Source organism: Oncorhynchus clarkii, chromosome 26, assembly GCF_045791955.1.
Source record: "Oncorhynchus clarkii lewisi isolate Uvic-CL-2024 chromosome 26, UVic_Ocla_1.0, whole genome shotgun sequence".
NCBI classification, from domain to species: Eukaryota; Metazoa; Chordata; class Actinopteri; order Salmoniformes; family Salmonidae; genus Oncorhynchus; species Oncorhynchus clarkii.
In genome coordinates this window covers 45,425,618-45,452,286 of record NC_092172.1, presented here as the reverse complement: position 1 = coordinate 45,452,286, position 26,669 = coordinate 45,425,618, and the positions used below count along the sequence as shown (strand labels likewise).

Sequence of the window (26,669 nt, the reverse complement as noted above, 5' to 3'; positions counted from 1 at the left end):
ACACCCTATGCCCTAGGGAACAGGGCGCCATCTCAACTCACACCCTATGCCCTAGGGAACGGGGCGCCATCTCAAATCACACCCTATGCCCTAGGGAACGGGGCGCCATTGGTCTGTGTCTCAAATCACACCCTATGCCCTAGGGAACGGGGCGCTATCTCAACTCACACCCTATGCCCTAGGGAACGGGGCGCCATCTCAAATCACACCCTATGCCCTAGGGAACGGGGCGCCATTGGAGAAGCTGACAATATGCTGTTCTTGTACATGACTTGAGAGAATTTAAGAGAACCACAATGATGTCATATTTTTTGCTTTTTATTTGTCCTCGACACTGTTAAAAATCCCTCATGTTTGCGCTGTTCAAGCACTTGTATATAATCTATGTCTAAGGTTTAAATTGTATTTGACAAGTTAAAAGACATTTGTCCCTAGTTGTCTTCTATCTCGTCCACCAGCTGCCAGTTGAACCTGGGGACACGGTTCATCTTATACTGCCTACTGTGTGATGTATTCGTGTCACTCTAAACTGAATGTAGATTTTATACTACTGAATTCAACATTTCAAAACCTCTTCTCTTCTCGGAGTTGAAAAGTAGATAGGGAGTTGTTGTGTTTGTGAATAAAACAGTTTACCCTTCAATTGTAATTTAATCCCACAAATCAATTAATTTGTCATCTTATAAAAAGTTTAAAGTATCTGTTTGCCCAAAAAATACTAACCACAAACATCAATCACTTTCCTGAACTCGAACCTTCAACCACTTTAATCAGCATCATGAACTGCGTTGATAGAGGCTCTGGTAAGATCAGTCATCCACAACAGTAGGTGGCGTAGTAACAGAAGACACCGGAAACACGGTTCTTCTTCTCCGCCCTTGACCTCCCTGCTCATATGACGACACATCAACACAATAACATTTGACATTGGTGTTGTGGACTTTGCTTCAGAATAACATTATTGGAAATGAGAGAATAAAACGACCAAAAGATGAATACGGCTCTGAGACACTGGAAGGAGGCCGCGACGGTCATACTAGCTGCTGGTACGAGACATAAACTCCCTGTAGATAGTTTGACAAGGTGTGTCGATAAAGGCAACTCTGCACCTGCGATCAGTGAGCACTCCAACTTGCCTGACAGGTTAGCCTTCGACTATGAAGTGTTGTTGTTGAAACGAAGCGGTACGAGTGGTTTCATGCCGAATGCTTATGTCTTTCCCGGCGGTCTGGTGGATCCGTCAGATTTCTCAAGTGAATGGCTTGATCTTTTTCAATCTTTTCGGCGCTCACCGAATTTTGGACTGGGATTTGTGAAACAGCGGCCGGAGACGAGACCTCCCATCTTCGCCACTGACAGGAAGAAACTGGGTTCTCTCGTTCCAGGTGACGTCGCATTTAGAATCTGTGCAGTGAGGGAAACGTTCGAGGAGTCCGGTGTACTTCTAGTCGTGTCAAAAGAGGAAGAGAGTACTTTATGTAACAGCATCGAGAACAACCGATACAGTCAACCCGAATTAACCAGAATAACTGATCTCTGTGACAAGAGTGAATTGGCTAAATGGAGAGTGCTGGTAAACGAGAGCCCTTCTAACTTCATCAGAATGTGTAGGGAGCTGGAGTGTCTACCTAACATCTGGGCTCTGCATGAATGGGGTAACTGGCTGACCCCTACTGGTGTGTATGCGAAACAGCGGAGGTACGACACGGCCTTCTACATTTGCTGCTTGCAAGAAACACCACCTCACACCCTACAAGACGAGAAGGAAATTGTGCACTTTAAGGTGATACCATAGCTTAGTAAGGTGAACGTGTATTTTATTGTTGTGTTCAAAGGTTTAAGTGACTCTATATTCATTCATGATGTCTTTATCAGTTCATAATACTGTTGTAAACTGTTCATTTGATCTTAGTCCAACCTAAACCCCTATCTCTCCTCCTCTCTCCCCTCCCCTCTCCCTCTCTCCTCCTCTCTCCCTCCCCTCTCTCCTCCCCTCTCCCTATATCTCCTCCTCTCTCCCCTCCCCTCTCCCTCTCTCCTCCTCTCTCCTCCCCTCCCCTCTCCCTCTCTCCTCTCCTTCTCTCCTCCCCTTCCCTCTCCCTCTCTCCTCTCCTCACCTCCCCTCTCTCTCCCCTCCCCTCTCTCTCTCTCTCTCTCTCTCTCTCCTCTCCTCTCCTCTCCTCTCCTATCCTCTCCTCTCCCCTCTCCCTCTCTCTCCTCCCCTCTCTCCCTCTCTCTCCTCCCCTCTCCCTCTCGTCTCCCCTCTCTCAGTGGTCCACCCCCCCAGAGATCCTCCACAGTTACCAGGCCAGAGAGATGTGGATAGCCCCTCCACAGTTCTATGATCTCAGCCGTATGTGCCGGTTCCCCTCCCTGCAGAACCTCCACAGCTTCTCCAGACAGAGAGCTTCAGAGGGCTGTGAACAGTGGCTCCCTGTCCGCATGGTGTCAGACAGCTACTACATATCACTCCTCCCAGGTTAGAGTTTATATTTACATGAAGGGTCTGGTTACTACATATCACTCCTCCCAGGTTAGAGTTTACATGAAGGGTCTGATTACTACATATCACTCCTCCCAGGTTAGAGTTTATATTTACATGAAGGGTCTGGTTACTACATATCACTCCTCCCAGGTTAGAGTTTACATGACGGGTCTGGTTACTACATATCACTCCTCCCAGGTTAGAGTTTATATTTACATGAAGGGTCTGGTTACTACATATCACTCCTCCCAGGTTAGAGTTTACATGAAGGGTCTGATTACTACATATCACTCCTCCCAGGTTAGAGTTTATATTTACATGAAGGGTCTGGTTACTACATATCACTCCTCCCAGGTTAGAGTTTATATTTACATGAAGGGTCTGATTACTACATATCACTCCTCCCAGGTTAGAGTTTACATGAAGGGTCTGGTTACTACATATCACTCCTCCCAGGTTAGAGTTTACATGAAGGGTCTGGTTACTACATATCACTCCTCCCAGGTTAGAGTTTATATTTACATGAAGGGTCTGGTTACTACATATCACTCCTCCCAGGTTAGAGTTTACATGAAGGGTCTGGTTACTACATATCAGTCCTCCCAGGTTAGAGTTTATATTTACATGAAGGGTCTGGTTACTACATATCACTCCTCCCAGGTTAGAGTTTATATTTACATGAAGGGTCTGGTTACTACATATCACTCCTCCCAGGTTAGAGTTTATATTTACATGAAGGGTCTGATTACTACATATCACTCCTCCCAGGTTAGAGTTTATATTTACATGAAGGGTCTGGTTACTACATATCACTCCTCCCAGGTTAGAGTTTACATGAAGGGTCTGGTTACTACATATCACTCCTCCCAGGTTAGAGTTTATATTTACATGAAGGGTCTGATTACTACATATCACTCCTCCCAGGTTAGAGTTTATATTTACATGAAGGGTCTGGTTACTACATATCACTCCTCCCAGGTTAGAGTTTACATGAAGGGTCTGGTTACTACATATCACTCCTCCCAGGTTAGAGTTTACATGAAGGGTCTGGTTACTACATATCACTCCTCCCAGGTTAGAGTTTACATGAAGGGTCTGGTTACTACATATCACTCCTCCCAGGTTAGAGTTTACATGAAGGGTCTGGTTACTACATATCACTCCTCCCAGGTTAGAGTTTACATGAAGGGTCTGGTTACTACATATCACTCCTCCCAGGTTAGAGTTTACATGAAGGGTCTGGTTACTACATATCACTCCTCCCAGGTTAGAGTTTACATGAAGGGTCTGGTTACTACATATCACTCCTCCCAGGTTAGAGTTTACATGAAGGGTCTGGTTACTACATATCACTCCTCCCAGGTTAGAGTTTACATGAAGGGTCTGGTTACTACATATCACTCCTCCCAGGTTAGAGTTTACATGAAGGGTCTGGTTACTACATATCACTCCTCCCAGGTTAGAGTTTACATGAAGGGTCTGGTTACTACATATCACTCCTCCCAGGTTAGAGTTTACATGAAGGGTCTGGTTACTACATATCACTCCTCCCAGGTTAGAGTTTATATTTACATGAAGGGTCTGATTACTACATATAACTCCTCCCAGGTTAGAGTTTATATTTACATGAAGGGTCTGGTTACTACATATCACTCCTCCCAGGTTAGAGTTTATATTTACATGAAGGGTCTGGTTACTACATATCACTCCTCCCAGGTTAGAGTTTACATGAAGGGTCTGGTTACTACATATCACTCCTCCCAGGTTAGAGTTTACATGAAGGGTCTGGTTACTACATATCACTCCTCCCAGGTTAGAGTTTATATTTACATGAAGGATCTGATTACTACATATCACTCCTCCCAGGTTAGTGTTTACATGAAGGGTCTGGTTACTACATATCACTCCTCCCAGGTTAGAGTTTACATGAAGGGTCTGGTTACTACAGATCACTCCTCCCAGGTTAGAGTTTACATGAAGGGTCTGGTTACTACATATCACTCCTCCCAGGTTAGAGTTTATATTTACATGAAGGGTCTGGTTACTACATATCACTCCTCCCAGGTTAGAGTTTATATTTACATGAAGGGTCTGATTACTACATATCACTCCTCCCAGGTTAGAGTTTATATTTACATGAAGGGTCTGATTACTACATAGCACTCCTCCCAGGTTAGAGTTTACATGAAGGGTCTGGTTACTACATATCACTCCTCCCAGGTTAGAGTTTATATTTACATGAAGGGTCTGGTTACTACATATCACTCCTCCCAGGTTAGAGTTTACATGAAGGGTCTGGTTACTACATATCACTCCTCCCAGGTTAGAGTTTATATTTACATGAAGGGTCTGGTTACTACATATCACTCCTCCCAGGTTAGAGTTTATATTTACATGAAGGGTCTGGTTACTACATATCACTCCTCCCAGGTTAGAGTTTATATTTACATGAAGGGTCTGATTACTACATATCACTCCTCCCAGGTTAGAGTTTATATTTACATGAAGGGTCTGGTTACTACATATCACTCCTCCCAGGTTAGAGTTTACATGAAGGGTCTGGTTACTACATATCACTCCTCCCAGGTTAGAGTTTATATTTACATGAAGGGTCTGATTACTACATATCACTCCTCCCAGGTTAGAGTTTATATTTACATGAAGGGTCTGGTTACTACATATCACTCCTCCCAGGTTAGAGTTTACATGAAGGGTCTGGTTACTACATATCACTCCTCCCAGGTTAGAGTTTACATGAAGGGTCTGGTTACTACATATCACTCCTCCCAGGTTAGAGTTTACATGAAGGGTCTGGTTACTACATATCACTCCTCCCAGGTTAGAGTTTATATTTACATGAAGGGTCTGGTTACTACATATCACTCCTCCCAGGTTAGAGTTTACATGAAGGGTCTGGTTACTACATATCACTCCTCCCAGGTTAGAGTTTACATGAAGGGTCTGGTTACTACATATCACTCCTCCCAGGTTAGAGTTTACATGAAGGGTCTGGTTACTACATATCACTCCTCCCAGGTTAGAGTTTACATGAAGGGTCTGGTTACTACATATCACTCCTCCCAGGTTAGAGTTTACATGAAGGGTCTGGTTACTACATATCACTCCTCCCAGGTTAGAGTTTACATGAAGGGTCTGGTTACTACATATCACTCCTCCCAGGTTAGAGTTTACATGAAGGGTCTGGTTACTACATATCACTCCTCCCAGGTTAGAGTTTACATGAAGGGTCTGGTTACTACATATCACTCCTCCCAGGTTAGAGTTTATATTTACATGAAGGGTCTGATTACTACATATCACTCCTCCCAGGTTAGAGTTTACATGAAGGGTCTGGTTACTACATACCACTCCTCCCAGGTTAGAGTTTACATGAAGGGTCTGGTTACTACATATCACTCCTCCCAGGTTAGAGTTTACATGAAGGGTCTGGTTACTACATATCACTCCTCCCAGGTTAGAGTTTATATTTACATGAAGGATCTGATTACTACATATCACTCCTCCCAGGTTAGTGTTTACATGAAGGGTCTGGTTACTACATATCACTCCTCCCAGGTTAGAGTTTACATGAAGGGTCTGGTTACTACATATCACTCCTCCCAGGTTAGAGTTTACATGAAGGGTCTAATTACTACATATCACTCCTCCCAGGTTAGAGTTTACATGAAGTGTCTGGTTACTACATATCACTCCTCCCAGGTTAGAGTTTACATGAAGGGTCTGGTTACTACATATCACTCCTCCCAGGTTAGAGTTTATATTTACATGAAGGGTCTGGTTACTACATATCACTCCTCCCAGGTTAGAGTTTATATTTACATGAAGGGTCTGATTACTACATATCACTCCTCCCAGGTTAGAGTTTACATGAAGGGTCTGGTTACTACATATCACTCCTCCCAGGTTAGAGTTTATATTTACATGAAGGGTCTGGTTACTACATATCACTCCTCCCAGGTTAGAGTTTATATTTACATGAAGGGTCTGGTTACTACATATCACTCCTCCCAGGTTAGAGTTTATATTTACATGAAGGGTCTGATTACTACATATCACTCCTCCCAGGTTAGAGTTTATATTTACATGAAGGGTCTGGTTACTACATATCACTCCTCCCAGGTTAGAGTTTACATGAAGGGTCTGGTTACTACATATCACTCCTCCCAGGTTAGAGTTTATATTTACATGAAGGGTCTGATTACTACATATCACTCCTCCCAGGTTAGAGTTTATATTTACATGAAGGGTCTGGTTACTACATATCACTCCTCCCAGGTTAGAGTTTACATGAAGGGTCTGGTTACTACATATCACTCCTCCCAGGTTAGAGTTTACATGAAGGGTCTGGTTACTACATATCACTCCTCCCAGGTTAGAGTTTACATGAAGGGTCTGGTTACTACATATCACTCCTCCCAGGTTAGAGTTTATATTTACATGAAGGGTCTGGTTACTACATATCACTCCTCCCAGGTTAGAGTTTACATGAAGGGTCTGGTTACTACATATCACTCCTCCCAGGTTAGAGTTTACATGAAGGGTCTGGTTACTACATATCACTCCTCCCAGGTTAGAGTTTACATGAAGGGTCTGGTTACTACATATCACTCCTCCCAGGTTAGAGTTTACATGAAGGGTCTGGTTACTACATATCACTCCTCCCAGGTTAGAGTTTACATGAAGGGTCTGGTTACTACATATCAGTCCTCCCAGGTTAGAGTTTATATTTACATGAAGGGTCTGGTTACTACATATCACTCCTCCCAGGTTAGAGTTTATATTTACATGAAGGGTCTGATTACTACATATCACTCCTCCCAGGTTAGAGTTTATATTTACATGAAGGGTCTGGTTACTACATATCACTCCTCCCAGGTTAGAGTTTACATGAAGGGTCTGGTTACTACATATCACTCCTCCCAGGTTAGAGTTTATATTTACATGAAGGGTCTGGTTACTACATATCACTCCTCCCAGGTTAGAGTTTACATGAAGGGTCTGGTTACTACATATCACTCCTCCCAGGTTAGAGTTTACATGAAGGGTCTGGTTACTACATATCACTCCTCCCAGGTTAGAGTTTACATGAAGGGTCTGGTTACTACATATCACTCCTCCCAGGTTAGAGTTTACATGAAGGGTCTGGTTACTACATATCACTCCTCCCAGGTTAGAGTTTACATGAAGGGTCTGGTTACTACATATCACTCCTCCCAGGTTAGAGTTTACATGAAGGGTCTGGTTACTACATATCACTCCTCCCAGGTTAGAGTTTACATGAAGGGTCTGGTTACTACATATCACTCCTCCCAGGTTAGAGTTTACATGAAGGGTCTGGTTACTACATATCACTCCTCCCAGGTTAGAGTTTACATGAAGGGTCTGGTTACTACATATCACTCCTCCCAGGTTAGAGTTTACATGAAGGGTCTGGTTACTACATATCACTCCTCCCAGGTTAGAGTTTACATGAAGGGTCTGGTTACTACATATCACTCCTCCCAGGTTAGAGTTTATATTTACATGAAGGGTCTGATTACTACATATAACTCCTCCCAGGTTAGAGTTTATATTTACATGAAGGGTCTGGTTACTACATATCACTCCTCCCAGGTTAGAGTTTATATTTACATGAAGGGTCTGGTTACTACATATCACTCCTCCCAGGTTAGAGTTTACATGAAGGGTCTGGTTACTACATATCACTCCTCCCAGGTTAGAGTTTACATGAAGGGTCTGGTTACTACATATCACTCCTCCCAGGTTAGAGTTTATATTTACATGAAGGATCTGATTACTACATATCACTCCTCCCAGGTTAGTGTTTACATGAAGGGTCTGGTTACTACATATCACTCCTCCCAGGTTAGAGTTTACATGAAGGGTCTGGTTACTACAGATCACTCCTCCCAGGTTAGAGTTTACATGAAGGGTCTGGTTACTACATATCACTCCTCCCAGGTTAGAGTTTATATTTACATGAAGGGTCTGGTTACTACATATCACTCCTCCCAGGTTAGAGTTTATATTTACATGAAGGGTCTGATTACTACATATCACTCCTCCCAGGTTAGAGTTTATATTTACATGAAGGGTCTGATTACTACATAGCACTCCTCCCAGGTTAGAGTTTACATGAAGGGTCTGGTTACTACATATCACTCCTCCCAGGTTAGAGTTTATATTTACATGAAGGGTCTGGTTACTACATATCACTCCTCCCAGGTTAGAGTTTACATGAAGGGTCTGGTTACTACATATCACTCCTCCCAGGTTAGAGTTTATATTTACATGAAGGGTCTGGTTACTACATATCACTCCTCCCAGGTTAGAGTTTATATTTACATGAAGGGTCTGGTTACTACATATCACTCCTCCCAGGTTAGAGTTTATATTTACATGAAGGGTCTGATTACTACATATCACTCCTCCCAGGTTAGAGTTTATATTTACATGAAGGGTCTGGTTACTACATATCACTCCTCCCAGGTTAGAGTTTACATGAAGGGTCTGGTTACTACATATCACTCCTCCCAGGTTAGAGTTTATATTTACATGAAGGGTCTGATTACTACATATCACTCCTCCCAGGTTAGAGTTTATATTTACATGAAGGGTCTGGTTACTACATATCACTCCTCCCAGGTTAGAGTTTACATGAAGGGTCTGGTTACTACATATCACTCCTCCCAGGTTAGAGTTTACATGAAGGGTCTGGTTACTACATATCACTCCTCCCAGGTTAGAGTTTACATGAAGGGTCTGGTTACTACATATCACTCCTCCCAGGTTAGAGTTTATATTTACATGAAGGGTCTGGTTACTACATATCACTCCTCCCAGGTTAGAGTTTACATGAAGGGTCTGGTTACTACATATCACTCCTCCCAGGTTAGAGTTTACATGAAGGGTCTGGTTACTACATATCACTCCTCCCAGGTTAGAGTTTACATGAAGGGTCTGGTTACTACATATCACTCCTCCCAGGTTAGAGTTTACATGAAGGGTCTGGTTACTACATATCACTCCTCCCAGGTTAGAGTTTACATGAAGGGTCTGGTTACTACATATCACTCCTCCCAGGTTAGAGTTTACATGAAGGGTCTGGTTACTACATATCACTCCTCCCAGGTTAGAGTTTACATGAAGGGTCTGGTTACTACATATCACTCCTCCCAGGTTAGAGTTTACATGAAGGGTCTGGTTACTACATATCACTCCTCCCAGGTTAGAGTTTATATTTACATGAAGGGTCTGATTACTACATATCACTCCTCCCAGGTTAGAGTTTACATGAAGGGTCTGGTTACTACATACCACTCCTCCCAGGTTAGAGTTTACATGAAGGGTCTGGTTACTACATATCACTCCTCCCAGGTTAGAGTTTACATGAAGGGTCTGGTTACTACATATCACTCCTCCCAGGTTAGAGTTTATATTTACATGAAGGATCTGATTACTACATATCACTCCTCCCAGGTTAGTGTTTACATGAAGGGTCTGGTTACTACATATCACTCCTCCCAGGTTAGAGTTTACATGAAGGGTCTGGTTACTACATATCACTCCTCCCAGGTTAGAGTTTACATGAAGGGTCTAATTACTACATATCACTCCTCCCAGGTTAGAGTTTACATGAAGTGTCTGGTTACTACATATCACTCCTCCCAGGTTAGAGTTTACATGAAGGGTCTGGTTACTACATATCACTCCTCCCAGGTTAGAGTTTATATTTACATGAAGGGTCTGGTTACTACATATCACTCCTCCCAGGTTAGAGTTTATATTTACATGAAGGGTCTGATTACTACATATCACTCCTCCCAGGTTAGAGTTTACATGAAGGGTCTGGTTACTACATATCACTCCTCCCAGGTTAGAGTTTATATTTACATGAAGGGTCTGGTTACTACATATCACTCCTCCCAGGTTAGAGTTTATATTTACATGAAGGGTCTGGTTACTACATATCACTCCTCCCAGGTTAGAGTTTATATTTACATGAAGGGTCTGATTACTACATATCACTCCTCCCAGGTTAGAGTTTATATTTACATGAAGGGTCTGGTTACTACATATCACTCCTCCCAGGTTAGAGTTTACATGAAGGGTCTGGTTACTACATATCACTCCTCCCAGGTTAGAGTTTATATTTACATGAAGGGTCTGATTACTACATATCACTCCTCCCAGGTTAGAGTTTATATTTACATGAAGGGTCTGGTTACTACATATCACTCCTCCCAGGTTAGAGTTTACATGAAGGGTCTGGTTACTACATATCACTCCTCCCAGGTTAGAGTTTACATGAAGGGTCTGGTTACTACATATCACTCCTCCCAGGTTAGAGTTTACATGAAGGGTCTGGTTACTACATATCACTCCTCCCAGGTTAGAGTTTATATTTACATGAAGGGTCTGGTTACTACATATCACTCCTCCCAGGTTAGAGTTTACATGAAGGGTCTGGTTACTACATATCACTCCTCCCAGGTTAGAGTTTACATGAAGGGTCTGGTTACTACATATCACTCCTCCCAGGTTAGAGTTTACATGAAGGGTCTGGTTACTACATATCACTCCTCCCAGGTTAGAGTTTACATGAAGGGTCTGGTTACTACATATCACTCCTCCCAGGTTAGAGTTTACATGAAGGGTCTGGTTACTACATATCACTCCTCCCAGGTTAGAGTTTACATGAAGGGTCTGGTTACTACATATCACTCCTCCCAGGTTAGAGTTTACATGAAGGGTCTGGTTACTACATATCACTCCTCCCAGGTTAGAGTTTATATTTACATGAAGGATCTGATTACTACATATCACTCCTCCCAGGTTAGTGTTTACATGAAGGGTCTGGTTACTACATATCACTCCTCCCAGGTTAGAGTTTACATGAAGGGTCTGGTTACTACATATCACTCCTCCCAGGTTAGAGTTTACATGAAGGGTCTAATTACTACATATCACTCCTCCCAGGTTAGAGTTTACATGAAGGGTCTGGTTACTACATATCACTCCTCCCAGGTTAGAGTTTACATGAAGGGTCTGGTTACTACATATCACTCCTCCCAGGTTAGAGTTTATATTTACATGAAGGGTCTGGTTACTACATATCACTCCTCCCAGGTTAGAGTTTATATTTACATGAAGGATCTGATTACTACATATCACTCCTCCCAGGTTAGTGTTTACATGAAGGGTCTGGTTACTACATATCACTCCTCCCAGGTTAGAGTTTACATGAAGGGTCTGGTTACTACATATCACTCCTCCCAGGTTAGAGTTTACATGAAGGGTCTGGTTACTACATATCACTCCTCCCAGGTTAGAGTTTACATGAAGGGTCTGGTTACTACATATCACTCCTCCCAGGTTAGAGTTTACATGAAGGGTCTGGTTACTACATATCACTCCTCCCAGGTTAGAGTTTACATGAAGGGTCTGGTTACTACATATCACTCCTCCCAGGTTAGAGTTTACATGAAGGGTCTGGTTACTACATATCACTCCTCCCAGGTTAGAGTTTATATTTACATGAAGGGTCTGATTACTACATATAACTCCTCCCAGGTTAGAGTTTACATGAAGGGTCTGGTTACTACATATCACTCCTCCCAGGTTAGAGTTTACATGAAGGGTCTGGTTACTACATATCACTCCTCCCAGGTTAGAGTTTATATTTACATGAAGGGTCTGATTACTACATATCACTCCTCCCAGGTTAGAGTTTATATTTACATGAAGGGTCTGATTACTACATAGCACTCCTTCCAGGTTAGAGTTTATATTTACATGAAGGGTCTGATTACTACATATCACTCCTCCCAGGTTAGAGTTTACATGAAGGGTCTGGTTACTACATATCACTCCTCCCAGGTTAGAGTTTATATTTACATGAAGGGTCTGGTTACTACATATCACTCCTCCCAGGTTAGAGTTTATATTTACATGAAGGGTCTGGTTACTACATATCACTCCTCCCAGGTTAGAGTTTACATGAAGGGTCTGGTTACTACATATCACTCCTCCCAGGTTAGAGTTTACATGAAGGATCTGGTTACTACATATCACTCCTCCCAGGTTAGAGTTTATATTTACATGAAGGGTCTGGTTACTACATATCACTCCTCCCAGGTTAGAGTTTACATGAAGGGTCTGGTTACTACATATCACTCCTCCCAGGTTAGAGTTTACATGAAGGGTCTGGTTACTACATATCACTCCTCCCAGGTTAGAGTTTATATTTACATGAAGGGTCTGGTTACTACATATCACTCCTCCCAGGTAAGAGTTTACATGAAGGGTCTGGTTACTACATATCACTCCTCCCAGGTTAGAGTTTACATGAAGGGTCTGGTTACTACATATCACTCCTCCCAGGTTAGAGTTTACATGAAGGGTCTGGTTACTACATATCACTCCTCCCAGGTTAGAGTTTACATGAAGGGTCTGGTTACTACATATCACTCCTCCCAGGTTAGAGTTTACATGAAGGGTCTGGTTACTACATATCACTCCTCCCAAGTTAGAGTTTACATGAAGGGTCTGGTTACTACATATCACTCCTCCCAGGTTAGAGTTTACATGAAGGGTCTGGTTACTACATATCACTCCTCCCAGGTTAGAGTTTATATTTACATGAAGGATCTGATTACTACATATCACTCCTCCCAGGTTAGTGTTTACATGAAGGGTCTGGTTACTACATATCACTCCTCCCAGGTTAGAGTTTACATGAAGGGTCTGGTTACTACATATCACTCCTCCCAGGTTAGAGTTTACATGAAGGGTCTAATTACTACATATCACTCCTCCCAGGTTAGAGTTTACATGAAGGGTCTGGTTACTACATATCACTCCTCCCAGGTTAGAGTTTACATGAAGGGTCTGGTTACTACATATCACTCCTCCCAGGTTAGAGTTTATATTTACATGAAGGGTCTGGTTACTACATATCACTCCTCCCAGGTTAGAGTTTATATTTACATGAAGGATCTGATTACTACATATCACTCCTCCCAGGTTAGTGTTTACATGAAGGGTCTGGTTACTACATATCACTCCTCCCAGGTTAGAGTTTACATGAAGGGTCTGGTTACTACATATCACTCCTCCCAGGTTAGAGTTTACATGAAGGGTCTGGTTACTACATATCACTCCTCCCAGGTTAGAGTTTATATTTACATGAAGGGTCTGGTTACTACATATCACTCCTCCCAGGTTAGAGTTTATATTTACATGAAGGGTCTGATTACTACATATCACTCCTCCCAGGTTAGAGTTTATATTTACATGAAGGGTCTGATTACTACATAGCACTCCTTCCAGGTTAGAGTTTATATTTACATGAAGGGTCTGATTACTAAATATCACTCCTCCCAGGTTAGAGTTTACATGAAGGGTCTGGTTACTACATATCACTCCTCCCAGGTTAGAGTTTATATTTACATGAAGGGTCTGGTTACTACATATCACTCCTCCCAGGTTAGAGTTTATATTTACATGAAGGGTCTGGTTACTACATATCACTCCTCCCAGGTTAGAGTTTACATGAAGGGTCTGGTTACTACATATCACTCCTCCCAGGTTAGAGTTTACATGAAGGATCTGGTTACTACATATCACTCCTCCCAGGTTAGAGTTTATATTTACATGAAGGGTCTGGTTACTACATATCACTCCTCCCAGGTTAGAGTTTACATGAAGGATCTGGTTACTACATATCACTCCTCCCAGGTTAGAGTTTACATGAAGGATCTGGTTACTACATATCACTCCTCCCAGGTTAGAGTTTACATGAAGGGTCTGGTTACTACATATCACTCCTCCCAGGTTAGAGTTTACATGAAGGGTCTGGTTACTACATATCACTCCTCCCAGGTTAGAGTTTACATGAAGGGCCTGGTTACTACATATCACTCCTCCCAGGTTAGTGTTTACATGAAGGGTCTGGTTACTACATATCACTCCTCCCAGGTTAGAGTTTACATGAAGGATCTGGTTACTACATATCACTCCTCCAAGGTTAGAGTTTACATGAAGGGCCTGATTACTACATATCACTCCTCCCAGGTTAGAGTTTACATGAAGGGTCTGGTTACTACATATCACTCCTCCCAGGTTAGAGTTTACATGAAGGGTCTGGTTACTACATATCACTCCTCCCAGGTTAGAGTTTATATTTACATGAAGGGTCTGGTTACTACATATCACTCCTCCCAGGTTAGAGTTTACATGAAGGGTCTGGTTACTACATATCACTCCTCCCAGGTTAGAGTTTACATGAAGGGTCTGGTTACTACATATCACTCCTCCCAGGTTAGAGTTTACATGAAGGGTCTGGTTACTACATATCACTCCTCCCAGGTTAGAGTTTACATGAAGGGTCTGGTTACTACATATCACTCCTCCCAGGTTAGAGTTTATATTTACATGAAGGGTCTGATTACTACATATCACTCCTCCCAGGTTAGAGTTTATATTTACATGAAGGGTCTGATTACTACATAGCACTCCTCCCAGGTTAGAGTTTATATTTACATGAAGGGTCTGATTACTACATATCACTCCTCCCAGGTTAGAGTTTATATTTACATGAAGGGTCTGGTTACTACATATCACTCCTCCCAGGTTAGAGTTTATATTTACATGAAGGGTCTGGTTACTACATATCACTCCTCCCAGGTTAGAGTTTACATGAAGGGTCTGGTTACTACATATCACTCCTCCCAGGTTAGAGTTTATATTTACATGAAGGGTCTGGTTACTACATTTCACTCCTCCCAGGTTAGAGTTTACATGAAGGATCTGGTTACTACATATCACTCCTCCCAGGTTAGAGTTTACATGAAGGATCTGGTTACTACATATCACTCCTCCCAGGTTAGAGTTTACATGAAGGGTCTGGTTACTACATATCACTCCTCCCAGGTTAGAGTTTACATGAAGGGTCTGGTTACTACATATCACTCCTCCCAGGTTAGAGTTTACATGAAGGGCCTGGTTACTACATATCACTCCTCCCAGGTTAGTGTTTACATGAAGGGTCTGGTTACTACATATCACTCCTCCCAGGTTAGAGTTTACATGAAGGATCTGGTTACTACATATCACTCCTCCAAGGTTAGAGTTTACATGAAGGGCCTGATTACTACATATCACTCCTCCCAGGTTAGAGTTTACATGAAGGGTCTGGTTACTACATATCACTCCTCCCAGGTTAGAGTTTACATGAAGGGTCTGGTTACTACATATCACTCCTCCCAGGTTAGAGTTTATATTTACATGAAGGGTCTGGTTACTACATATCACTCCTCCCAGGTTAGAGTTTACATGAAGGGTCTGGTTACTACATATCACTCCTCCCAGGTTAGAGTTTACATGAAGGGTCTGGTTACTACATATCACTCCTCCCAGGTTAGAGTTTACATGAAGGGTCTGGTTACTACATATCACTCCTCCCAGGTTAGAGTTTACATGAAGGGTCTGGTTACTACATATCACTCCTCCCAGGTTAGAGTTTATATTTACATGAAGGGTCTGATTACTACATATCACTCCTCCCAGGTTAGAGTTTATATTTACATGAAGGGTCTGATTACTACATAGCACTCCTCCCAGGTTAGAGTTTATATTTACATGAAGGGTCTGATTACTACATATCACTCCTCCCAGGTTAGAGTTTATATTTACATGAAGGGTCTGGTTACTACATATCACTCCTCCCAGGTTAGAGTTTATATTTACTTGAAGGGTCTGGTTACTACATATCACTCCTCCCAGGTTAGAGTTTACATGAAGGGTCTGGTTACTACATATCACTCCTCCCAGGTTAGAGTTTACATGAAGGATCTGGTGACTAAATATCACTCCTCCCAGGTTAGAGTTTATATTTACATGAAGGGTCTGGTTACTACATATCACTCCTCCCAGGTTAGAGTTTACATGAAGGATCTGGTTACTACATATCACTCCTCCCAGGTTAGAGTTTACATGAAGGGTCTGGTTACTACATATCACTCCTCCCAGGTTAGAGTTTACATGAAGGGTCTGGTTACTACATATCACTCCTCCCAGGTTAGAGTTTATATGAAGGGTCTGGCTACTACATATCACTCCACCCAGGTTAGAGTTTACATGAAGGGTCTGGTTACTACATATCACTCCTCCCAGGTTAGAGTTTACATGAAGGGCCTGGTTACTACATATCACTCCTCCCAGGTTAGTGTTTACATGAAGGGTCTGGTTACTACATATCACTCCTCCCAGGTTAGAGTTTACATGAAGGGTCTGGTTACTACATATCACTCCTCCAAGGTTAGAGTTTACATGAAGGGCCTAATTACTACATATCACTCCTCCCAGGTTAGAGTTTACATGAAGGGTCTGGTTACTACATATCACTCCTCCCAGGTTAGAGTTTATATTTACATGAAGGGTCTGGTTACTACATATCACTCCTCCCAGGTTAGAGTTTACATGAAGGGTCTGGTTACTACATATCACTCCTCCCAGGTTAGAGTTTACATGAAGGGTCTGGTTACTACATATCACTCCTCCCAGGTTAGAGTTTATATTTACATGAAGGGTCTGGTTACTACATATCACTCCTCCCAGGTTAGAGTTTATATTTACATGAAGGGTCTGGTTACTACATATCACTCCTCCCAGGTTAGAGTTTATATTTACATGAAGGGTCTGGTTACTACATATCACTCCTCCCAGGTTAGAGTTTATATTTACATGAAGGGTCTGGTTACTACATATCACTCCTCCCAGGTTAGAGTTTACATGAAGGGTCTGGTTACTACATATCACTCCTCCCAGGTTAGAGTTTATATGAAGGGTCTGGTTACTACAAATCACTCCTCCCAGGTTAGAGTTTACATGAAGGGTCTGGTTACTACATATCACTCCTCCCAGGTTAGAGTTTACATGAAGGGCCTGGTTACTACATATCACTCCTCCCAGGTTAGTGTTTACATGAAGGGTCTGGTTACTACATATCACTCCTCCCAGGTTAGAGTTTACATGAAGGGTCTGGTTACTACATATCACTCCTCCAAGGTTAGAGTTTACATGAAGGGCCTGATTACTACATATCACTCCTCCCAGGTTAGAGTTTACATGAAGGGTCTGGTTACTACATATCACTCCTCCCAGGTTAGAGTTTATATTTACATGAAGGGTCTGGTTACTACATATCACTCCTCCCAGGTTAGAGTTTATATTTACATGAAGGGTCTGGTTACTACATATCACTCCTCCCAGGTTAGAGTTTATATTTACATGAAGGGTCTGGTTACTACATATCACTCCTCCCAGGTTAGAGTTTATATTTACATGAAGGGTCTGGTTACTACATATCACTCCTCCCAGGTTAGAGTTTACATGAAGGGTCTGGTTACTACATATCACTCCTCCCAGGTTAGAGTTTACATGAAGGGTCTGGTTACTACATATCACTCCTCCCAGGTTAGAGTTTACATGAAGGGTCTGGTTACTACATATCACTCCTCCCAGGTTAGAGTTTATATTTACATGAAGGGTCTGATTACTACATATCACTCCTCCCAGGTTAGAGTTTATATTTACATGAAGGGTCTGGTTACTACATATCACTCCTCCCAGGTTAGAGTTTACATGAAGGATCTGGTTACTACATATCACTCCTCCCAGGTTAGAGTTTACATGAAGGGTCTGGTTACTACATATCACTCCTCCCAGGTTAGTGTTTACATGAAGGGTCTGGTTACTACATATCACTCCTCCCAGGTTAGAGTTTACATGAAGGGTCTGGTTACTACATATCACTCCTCCCAGGTTAGAGTTTACATGAAGGGTCTGGTTACTACATATCACTCCTCCCAGGTTAGAGTTTATATTTACATGAAGGGTCTGATTACTACATATCACTCCTCCCAGGTTAGAGTTTATATTTACATGAAGGGTCTGGTTACTACATATCACTCCTCCCAGGTTAGAGTTTACATGAAGGATCTGGTTACTACATATCACTCCTCCCAGGTTAGAGTTTACATGAAGGGTCTGGTTACTACATATCACTCCTCCCAGGTTAGAGTTTACATGAAGGGTCTGGTTACTACATATCACTCCTCCCAGGTTAGAGTTTATATGAAGGGTCTGGCTACTACATATCACTCCACCCAGGTTAGAGTTTACATGAAGGGTCTGGTTACTACATATAACTCCTCCCAGGTTAGAGTTTACATGAAGGGCCTGGTTACTACATATCACTCCTCCCAGGTTAGTGTTTACATGAAGGGTCTGGTTACTACATATCACTCCTCCCAGGTTAGAGTTTACATGAAGGGTCTGGTTACTACATATCACTCCTTCAAGGTTAGAGTTTACATGAAGGGCCTGATTACTACATATCACTCCTCCCAGGTTAGAGTTTACATGAAGGGTCTGGTTACTACATATCACTCCTCCCAGGTTAGAGTTTACATGAAGGGTCTGGTTACTACATATCACTCCTCCCAGGTTAGAGTTTATATTTACATGAAGGGTCTGGTTACTACATATCACTCCTCCCAGGTTAGAGTTTATATTTACATGAAGGGTCTGGTTACTACATATCACTCCTCCCAGGTTAGAGTTTATATTTACATGAAGGGTCTGGTTACTACATATCACTCCTCCCAGGTTAGAGTTTATATTTACATGAAGGGTCTGGTTACTACATATCACTCCTCCCAGGTTAGAGTTTACATGAAGGGTCTGGTTACACATGGTTAGAGTTTATATGAAGGGTCTGGTTACTACATATCACTCCTCCCAGGTTAGAGTTTACATGAAGGGTCTGGTTACTACATATCACTCCTCCCAGGTTAGAGTTTACATGAAGGGCCTGGTTACATGAAGGGTCTGGTTACTACATATCACTCCTCCCAGGTTAGAGTTTATATTTACATTAAGGGTCTGGTTACTACATATCACTCCTCCCAGGTTAGAGTTTATATTTACATGAAGGGTCTGGTTACTACATATCACTCCTCCCAGGTTAGAGTTTATATTTACATGAAGGGTCTGGTTACTACATACTACATATCACTCCTCCCAGGTTAGAGTTTATATTTACATGAAGGGTCTGATTACTACATATCACTCCTCCCAGGTTAGAGTTTATATTTACATGAAGGGTCTGGTTACTACATATCACTCCTCCCAGGTTAGAGTTTATATTTACATGAAGGGTCTGGTTACTACATATCACTCCTCCCAGGTTAGAGTTTACATGAAGGATCTGGTTACTACATATCACTCCTCCCAGGTTAGAGTTTACATGAAGGGTCTGGTTACTACATATCACTCCTCCCAGGTTAGAGTTTATATTTACATGAAGGGTCTGGTTACTACATATCACTCCTCCCAGGTTAGAGTTTACATGAAGGGTCTGGTTACTACATATCACTCCTCCCAGGTTAGAGTTTACATGAAGGATCTGGTTACTACATATCACTCCTCCCAGGTTAGAGTTTATATTTACATGAAGGGTCTGGTTACTACATATCACTCCTCCCAGGTTAGAGTTTACATGAAGGATCTGGTTACTACATATCACTCCTCCCAGGTTAGAGTTTACATGAAGGGTCTGGTTACTACATATCACTCCTCCCAGGTTAGAGTTTACATGAAGGGTCTGGTTACTACATATCACTCCTCCCAGGTTAGAGTTTATCATGAAGGGTCTGGTTACTACATATCACTCCTCCCAGGTTAGAGTTTACATGAAGGGCCTGGTTACTACATATCACTCCTCCCAGGTTAGTGTTTACATGAAGGGTCTGGTTACTACATATCACTCCTCCCAGGTTAGAGTTTACATGAAGGGTCTGGTTACTACATATCACTCCTCCAAGGTTAGAGTTTACATGAAGGGCCTGATTACTACATATCACTCCTCCCAGGTTAGAGTTTACATGAAGGGCCTGGTTACTACATATCACTCCTCCCAGGTTAGTGTTTACATGAAGGGTCTGGTTACTACATATCACTCCTCCCAGGTTAGAGTTTACATGAAGGGTCTGGTTACTACATATCACTCCTCCAAGGTTAGAGTTTACATGAAGGGCCTGATTACTACATATCACTCCTCCCAGGTTAGAGTTTACATGAAGGGTCTGGTTACTACATATCACTCCTCCCAGGTTAGAGTTTACATGAAGGGTCTGGTTACTACATATCACTCCTCCCAGGTTAGAGTTTACATGAAGGGTCTGGTTACTACATATCACTCCTCCCAGGTTAGAGTTTATATTTACATGAAGGGTCTGGTTACTACATATCACTCCTCCCAGGTTAGAGTTTATATTTACATGAAGGGTCTGGTTACTACATATCACTCCTCCCAGGTTAGAGTTTATATTTACATGAAGGGTCTGGTTACTACATATCACTCCTCCCAGGTTAGAGTTTATATTTACATGAAGGGTCTGGTTACTACATATCACTCCTCCCAGGTTAGAGTTTACATGAAGGGTCTGGTTACTACATATCACTCCTCTCAGGTTAGAGTTTATATGAAGGGTCTGGTTACTACATATCACTCCTCCCAGGTTAGAGTTTACATGAAGGGTCTGGTTACTACATATCACTCCTCCCAGGTTAGAGTTTATATGAAGGGTCTGGTTACTACATATCACTCCTCCCAGGTTAGAGTTTACATGAAGGGTCTGGTTACTACATATCACTCCTCCCAGGTTAGAGTTTACATGAAGGGTCTGGTTACTACATATCACTCCTCCCAGGTTAGAGTTTACATGAAGGGTCTGGTTACTACATATCACTCCTCCCAGGTTAGAGTTTATATTTACATGAAGGGTCTGATTACTACATATCACTCCTCCCAGGTTAGAGTTTATATTTACATGAAGGGTCTGGTTACTACATATCACTCCTCCCAGGTTAGAGTTTACATGAAGGATCTGGTTACTACATATCACTCCTCCCAGGTTAGAGTTTACATGAAGGGTCTGGTTACTACATATCACTCCTCCCAGGTTAGAGTTTATATTTACATGAAGGGTCTGGTTACTACATATCACTCCTCCCAGGTTAGAGTTTACATGAAGGGTCTGGTTACTACATATCACTCCTCCCAGGTTAGAGTTTACATGAAGGATCTGGTTACTACATATCACTCCTCCCAGGTTAGAGTTTATATTTACATGAAGGGTCTGGTTACTACATATCACTCCTCCCAGGTTAGAGTTTACATGAAGGATCTGGTTACTACATATCACTCCTCCCAGGTTAGAGTTTACATGAAGGGTCTGGTTACTACATATCACTCCTCCCAGGTTAGAGTTTACATGAAGGGTCTGGTTACTACATATCACTCCTCCCAGGTTAGAGTTTATATGAAGGGTCTGGCTACTACATATCACTCCACCCAGGTTAGAGTTTACATGAAGGGTCTGGTTACTACATATCACTCCTCCCAGGTTAGAGTTTACATGAAGGGCCTGGTTACTACATATCACTCCTCCCAGGTTAGTGTTTACATGAAGGGTCTGGTTACTACATATCACTCCTCCCAGGTTAGAGTTTACATGAAGGGTCTGGTTACTACATATCACTCCTCCAAGGTTAGAGTTTACATGAAGGGCCTGATTACTACATATCACTCCTCCCAGGTTAGAGTTTACATGAAGGGTCTGGTTACTACATATCACTCCTCCCAGGTTAGAGTTTACATGAAGGGTCTGGTTACTACATATCACTCCTCCCAGGTTAGAGTTTATATTTACATGAAGGGTCTGGTTACTACATATCACTCCTCCCAGGTTAGAGTTTATATTTACATTAAGGGTCTGGTTACTACATATCACTCCTCCCAGGTTAGAGTTTATATTTACATGAAGGGTCTGGTTAGTACATATCACTCCTCCCAGGTTAGAGTTTATATTTACATGAAGGGTCTGGTTACTACATATCACTCCTCCCAGGTTAGAGTTTACATGAAGGGTCTGGTTACTACATATCACTCCTCCCAGGTTAGAGTTTATATGAAGGGTCTGGTTACTACATATCACTCCTCCCAGGTTAGAGTTTACATGAAGGGTCTGGTTACTACATATCACTCCTCCCAGGTTAGAGTTTACATGAAGGGTCTGGTTACTACATATCACTCCTCCCAGGTTAGAGTTTACATGAAGGGTCTGGTTACTACATATCACTCCTCCCAGGTTAGAGTTTATATTTACATGAAGGGTCTGATTACTACATATCACTCCTCCCAGGTTAGAGTTTATATTTACATGAAGGGTCTGGTTACTACATATCACTCCTCCCAGGTTAGAGTTTATATTTACATGAAGGGTCTGGTTACTACATATCACTCCTCCCAGGTTAGAGTTTACATGAAGGGTCTGGTTACTACATATCACTCCTCCCAGGTTAGAGTTTATATTTACATGAAGGGTCTGGTTACTACATATCACTCCTCCCAGGTTAGAGTTTACATGAAGGGTCTGGTTACTACATATCACTCCTCCCAGGTTAGAGTTTATATGAAGGGTCTGGTTACTACATATCACTCCTCCCAGGTTAGAGTTTACATGAAGGGTCTGGTTACTACATATCACTCCTCCCAGGTTAGAGTTTACATGAAGGGTCTGGTTACTACATATCACTCCTCCCAGGTTAGAGTTTACATGAAGGGTCTGGTTACTACATATCACTCCTCCCAGGTTAGAGTTTATATTTACATGAAGGGTCTGATTACTACATATCACTCCTCCCAGGTTAGAGTTTATATTTACATGAAGGGTCTGGTTACTACATATCACTCCTCCCAGGTTAGAGTTTATATTTACATGAAGGGTCTGGTTACTACATATCACTCCTCCCAGGTTAGAGTTTACATGAAGGGTCTGGTTACTACATATCACTCCTCCCAGGTTAGAGTTTACATGAAGGATCTGGTTACTACATATCACTCCTCCCAGGTTAGAGTTTATATTTACATGAAGGGTCTGGTTACTACATATCACTCCTCCCAGGTTAGAGTTTACATGAAGGATCTGGTTACTACATATCACTCCTCCCAGGTTAGATTTTACATGAAGGGTCTGGTTACTACATATCACTCCTCCCAGGTTAGAGTTTATATTTACATGAAGGGTCTGGTTACTACATATCACTCCTCCCAGGTTAGAGTTTACATGAAGGGTCTGGTTACTACATATCACTCCTCCCAGGTTAGAGTTTATATGAAGGGTCTGGTTACTACATATCACTCCTCCCAGGTTAGAGTTTACATGAAGGGTCTGGTTACTACATATCACTCCTCCCAGGTTAGAGTTTACATGAAGGGTCTGGTTACTACATATCACTCCTCCCAGGTTAGAGTTTACATGAAGGGTCTGGTTACTACATATCACTCCTCCCAGGTTAGAGTTTATATTTACATGAAGGGTCTGATTACTACATATCACTCCTCCCAGGTTAGAGTTTATATTTACATGAAGGGTCTGGTTACTACATATCACTCCTCCCAGGTTAGAGTTTATATTTACATGAAGGGTCTGGTTACTACATATCACTCCTCCCAGGTTAGAGTTTACATGAAGGGTCTGGTTACTACATATCACTCCTCCCAGGTTAGAGTTTATATTTACATGAAGGGTCTGGTTACTACATATCACTCCTCCCAGGTTAGAGTTTACATGAAGGGTCTGGTTACTACATATCACTCCTCCCAGGTTAGAGTTTATATGAAGGGTCTGGTTACTACATATCACTCCTCCCAGGTTAGAGTTTACATGAAGGGTCTGGTTACTACATATCACTCCTCCCAGGTTAGAGTTTACATGAAGGGTCTGGTTACTACATATCACTCCTCCCAGGTTAGAGTTTACATGAAGGGTCTGGTTACTACATATCACTCCTCCCAGGTTAGAGTTTATATTTACATGAAGGGTCTGATTACTACATATCACTCCTCCCAGGTTAGAGTTTATATTTACATGAAGGGTCTGGTTACTACATATCACTCCTCCCAGGTTAGAGTTTATATTTACATGAAGGGTCTGGTTACTACATATCACTCCTCCCAGGTTAGAGTTTACATGAAGGGTCTGGTTACTACATATCACTCCTCCCAGGTTAGAGTTTACATGAAGGATCTGGTTACTACATATCACTCCTCCCAGGTTAGAGTTTACATGAAGGGTCTGGTTACTACATATCACTCCTCCCAGGTTAGAGTTTACATGAAGGGTCTGGTTACTACATATCACTCCTCCCAGGTTAGAGTTTATATGAAGGGTCTGGCTACTACATATCACTCCACCCAGGTTAGAGTTTACATGAAGGGTCTGGTTACTACACATCACTCCTCCCAGGTTAGAGTTTACATGAAGGGCCTGGTTACTACATATCACTCCTCCCAGGTTAGTGTTTACATGAAGGGTCTGGTTACTACATATCACTCCTCCCAGGTTAGAGTTTACATGAAGGGTCTGGTTACTACATATCACTCCTCCAAGGTTAGAGTTTACATGAAGGGCCTGATTACTACATATCACTCCTCCCAGGTTAGAGTTTACATGAAGGGTCTGGTTACTACATATCACTCCTCCCAGGTTAGAGTTTACATGAAGGGTCTGGTTACTACATATCACTCCTCCCAGGTTAGAGTTTATATTTACATGAAGGGTCTGGTTACTACATATCACTCCTCCCAGGTTAGAGTTTATATTTACATGAAGGGTCTGGTTACTACATATCACTCCTCCCAGGTTAGAGTTTATATTTACATGAAGGGTCTGGTTACTACATATCACTCCTCCCAGGTTAGAGTTTATATTTACATGAAGGGTCTGGTTACTACATATCACTCCTCCCAGGTTAGAGTTTACATGAAGGGTCTGGTTACTACATATCACTCCTCCCAGGTTAGAGTTTATATGAAGGGTCTGGTTACTACATATCACTCCTCCCAGGTTAGAGTTTACATGAAGGGTCTGGTTACTACATATCACTCCTCCCAGGTTAGAGTTTACATGAAGGGCCTGGTTACTACATATCACTCCTCCCAGGTTAGTGTTTACATGAAGGGTCTGGTTACTACATATCACTCCTCCCAGGTTAGAAGTTACATGAAGGGTCTGGTTACTACATATCACTCCTCCAAGGTTAGAGTTTACATGAAGGGCCTGATTACTACATATCACTCCTCCCAGGTTAGAGTTTACATGAAGGGTCTGGTTACTACATATCACTCCTCCCAGGTTAGAGTTTACATGAAGGGTCTGGTTACTACATATCACTCCTCCCAGGTTAGAGTTTATATTTACATGAAGGGTCTGGTTACTACATATCACTCCTCCCAGGTTAGAGTTTATATTTACATGAAGGGTCTGGTTACTACATATCACTCCTCCCAGGTTAGAGTTTACATGAAGGGTCTGGTTACTACATATCACTCCTCCCAGGTTAGAGTTTACATGAAGGGTCTGGTTACTACATATCACTCCTCCCAGGTTAGAGTTTACATGAAGGGCCTGGTTACTACATATCACTCCTCCCAGGTTAGTGTTTACATGAAGGGTCTGGTTACTACATATCACTCCTCCCAGGTTAGAGTTTACATGAAGGGTCTGGTTACTACATATCACTCCTCCCAGGTTAGAGTTTATATGAAGGGTCTGGTTACTACATATCACTCCTCCCAGGTTAGAGTTTACATGAAGGGTCTGGTTACTACATATCACTCCTCCCAGGTTAGAGTTTACATGAAGGGTCTGGTTACTACATATCACTCCTCCCAGGTTAGAGTTTACATGAAGGGTCTGGTTACTACATATCACTCCTCCCAGGTTAGAGTTTATATTTACATGAAGGGTCTGATTACTACATATCACTCCTCCCAGGTTAGAGTTTATATTTACATGAAGGGTCTGGTTACTACATATCACTCCTCCCAGGTTAGAGTTTATATTTACATGAAGGGTCTGGTTACTACATATCACTCCTCCCAGGTTAGAGTTTACATGAAGGGTCTGATTACTACATATCACTCCTCCCAGGTTAGAGTTTATATTTACATGAAAGGTCTGGTTACTACATATCACTCCTCCCAGGTTAGAGTTTACATGAAGGGTCTGATTACTACATATCACTCCTCCCA

At 42.1% G+C, this 26,669-nt stretch overlaps 1 protein-coding gene across 1 annotated transcript in view; it reads left to right on the top strand.

The window, feature by feature from the left end:
* Positions 1-876: 876 nt before the first annotated feature.
* LOC139385197 (acyl-coenzyme A diphosphatase NUDT19-like) overlaps positions 877-26,669 on the top strand; it is a 52,133-nt gene continuing 26,340 nt past the window's right edge. Inside the window, exons 1-2 of the mRNA XM_071130310.1 lie at positions 877-1,783; positions 2,272-2,479. Coding sequence (XP_070986411.1) covers positions 992-1,783; positions 2,272-2,479 — 1,000 coding nt within the window. The 5' untranslated portion in view covers positions 877-991. The remainder of the gene's footprint in view (positions 1,784-2,271; positions 2,480-26,669) is intronic.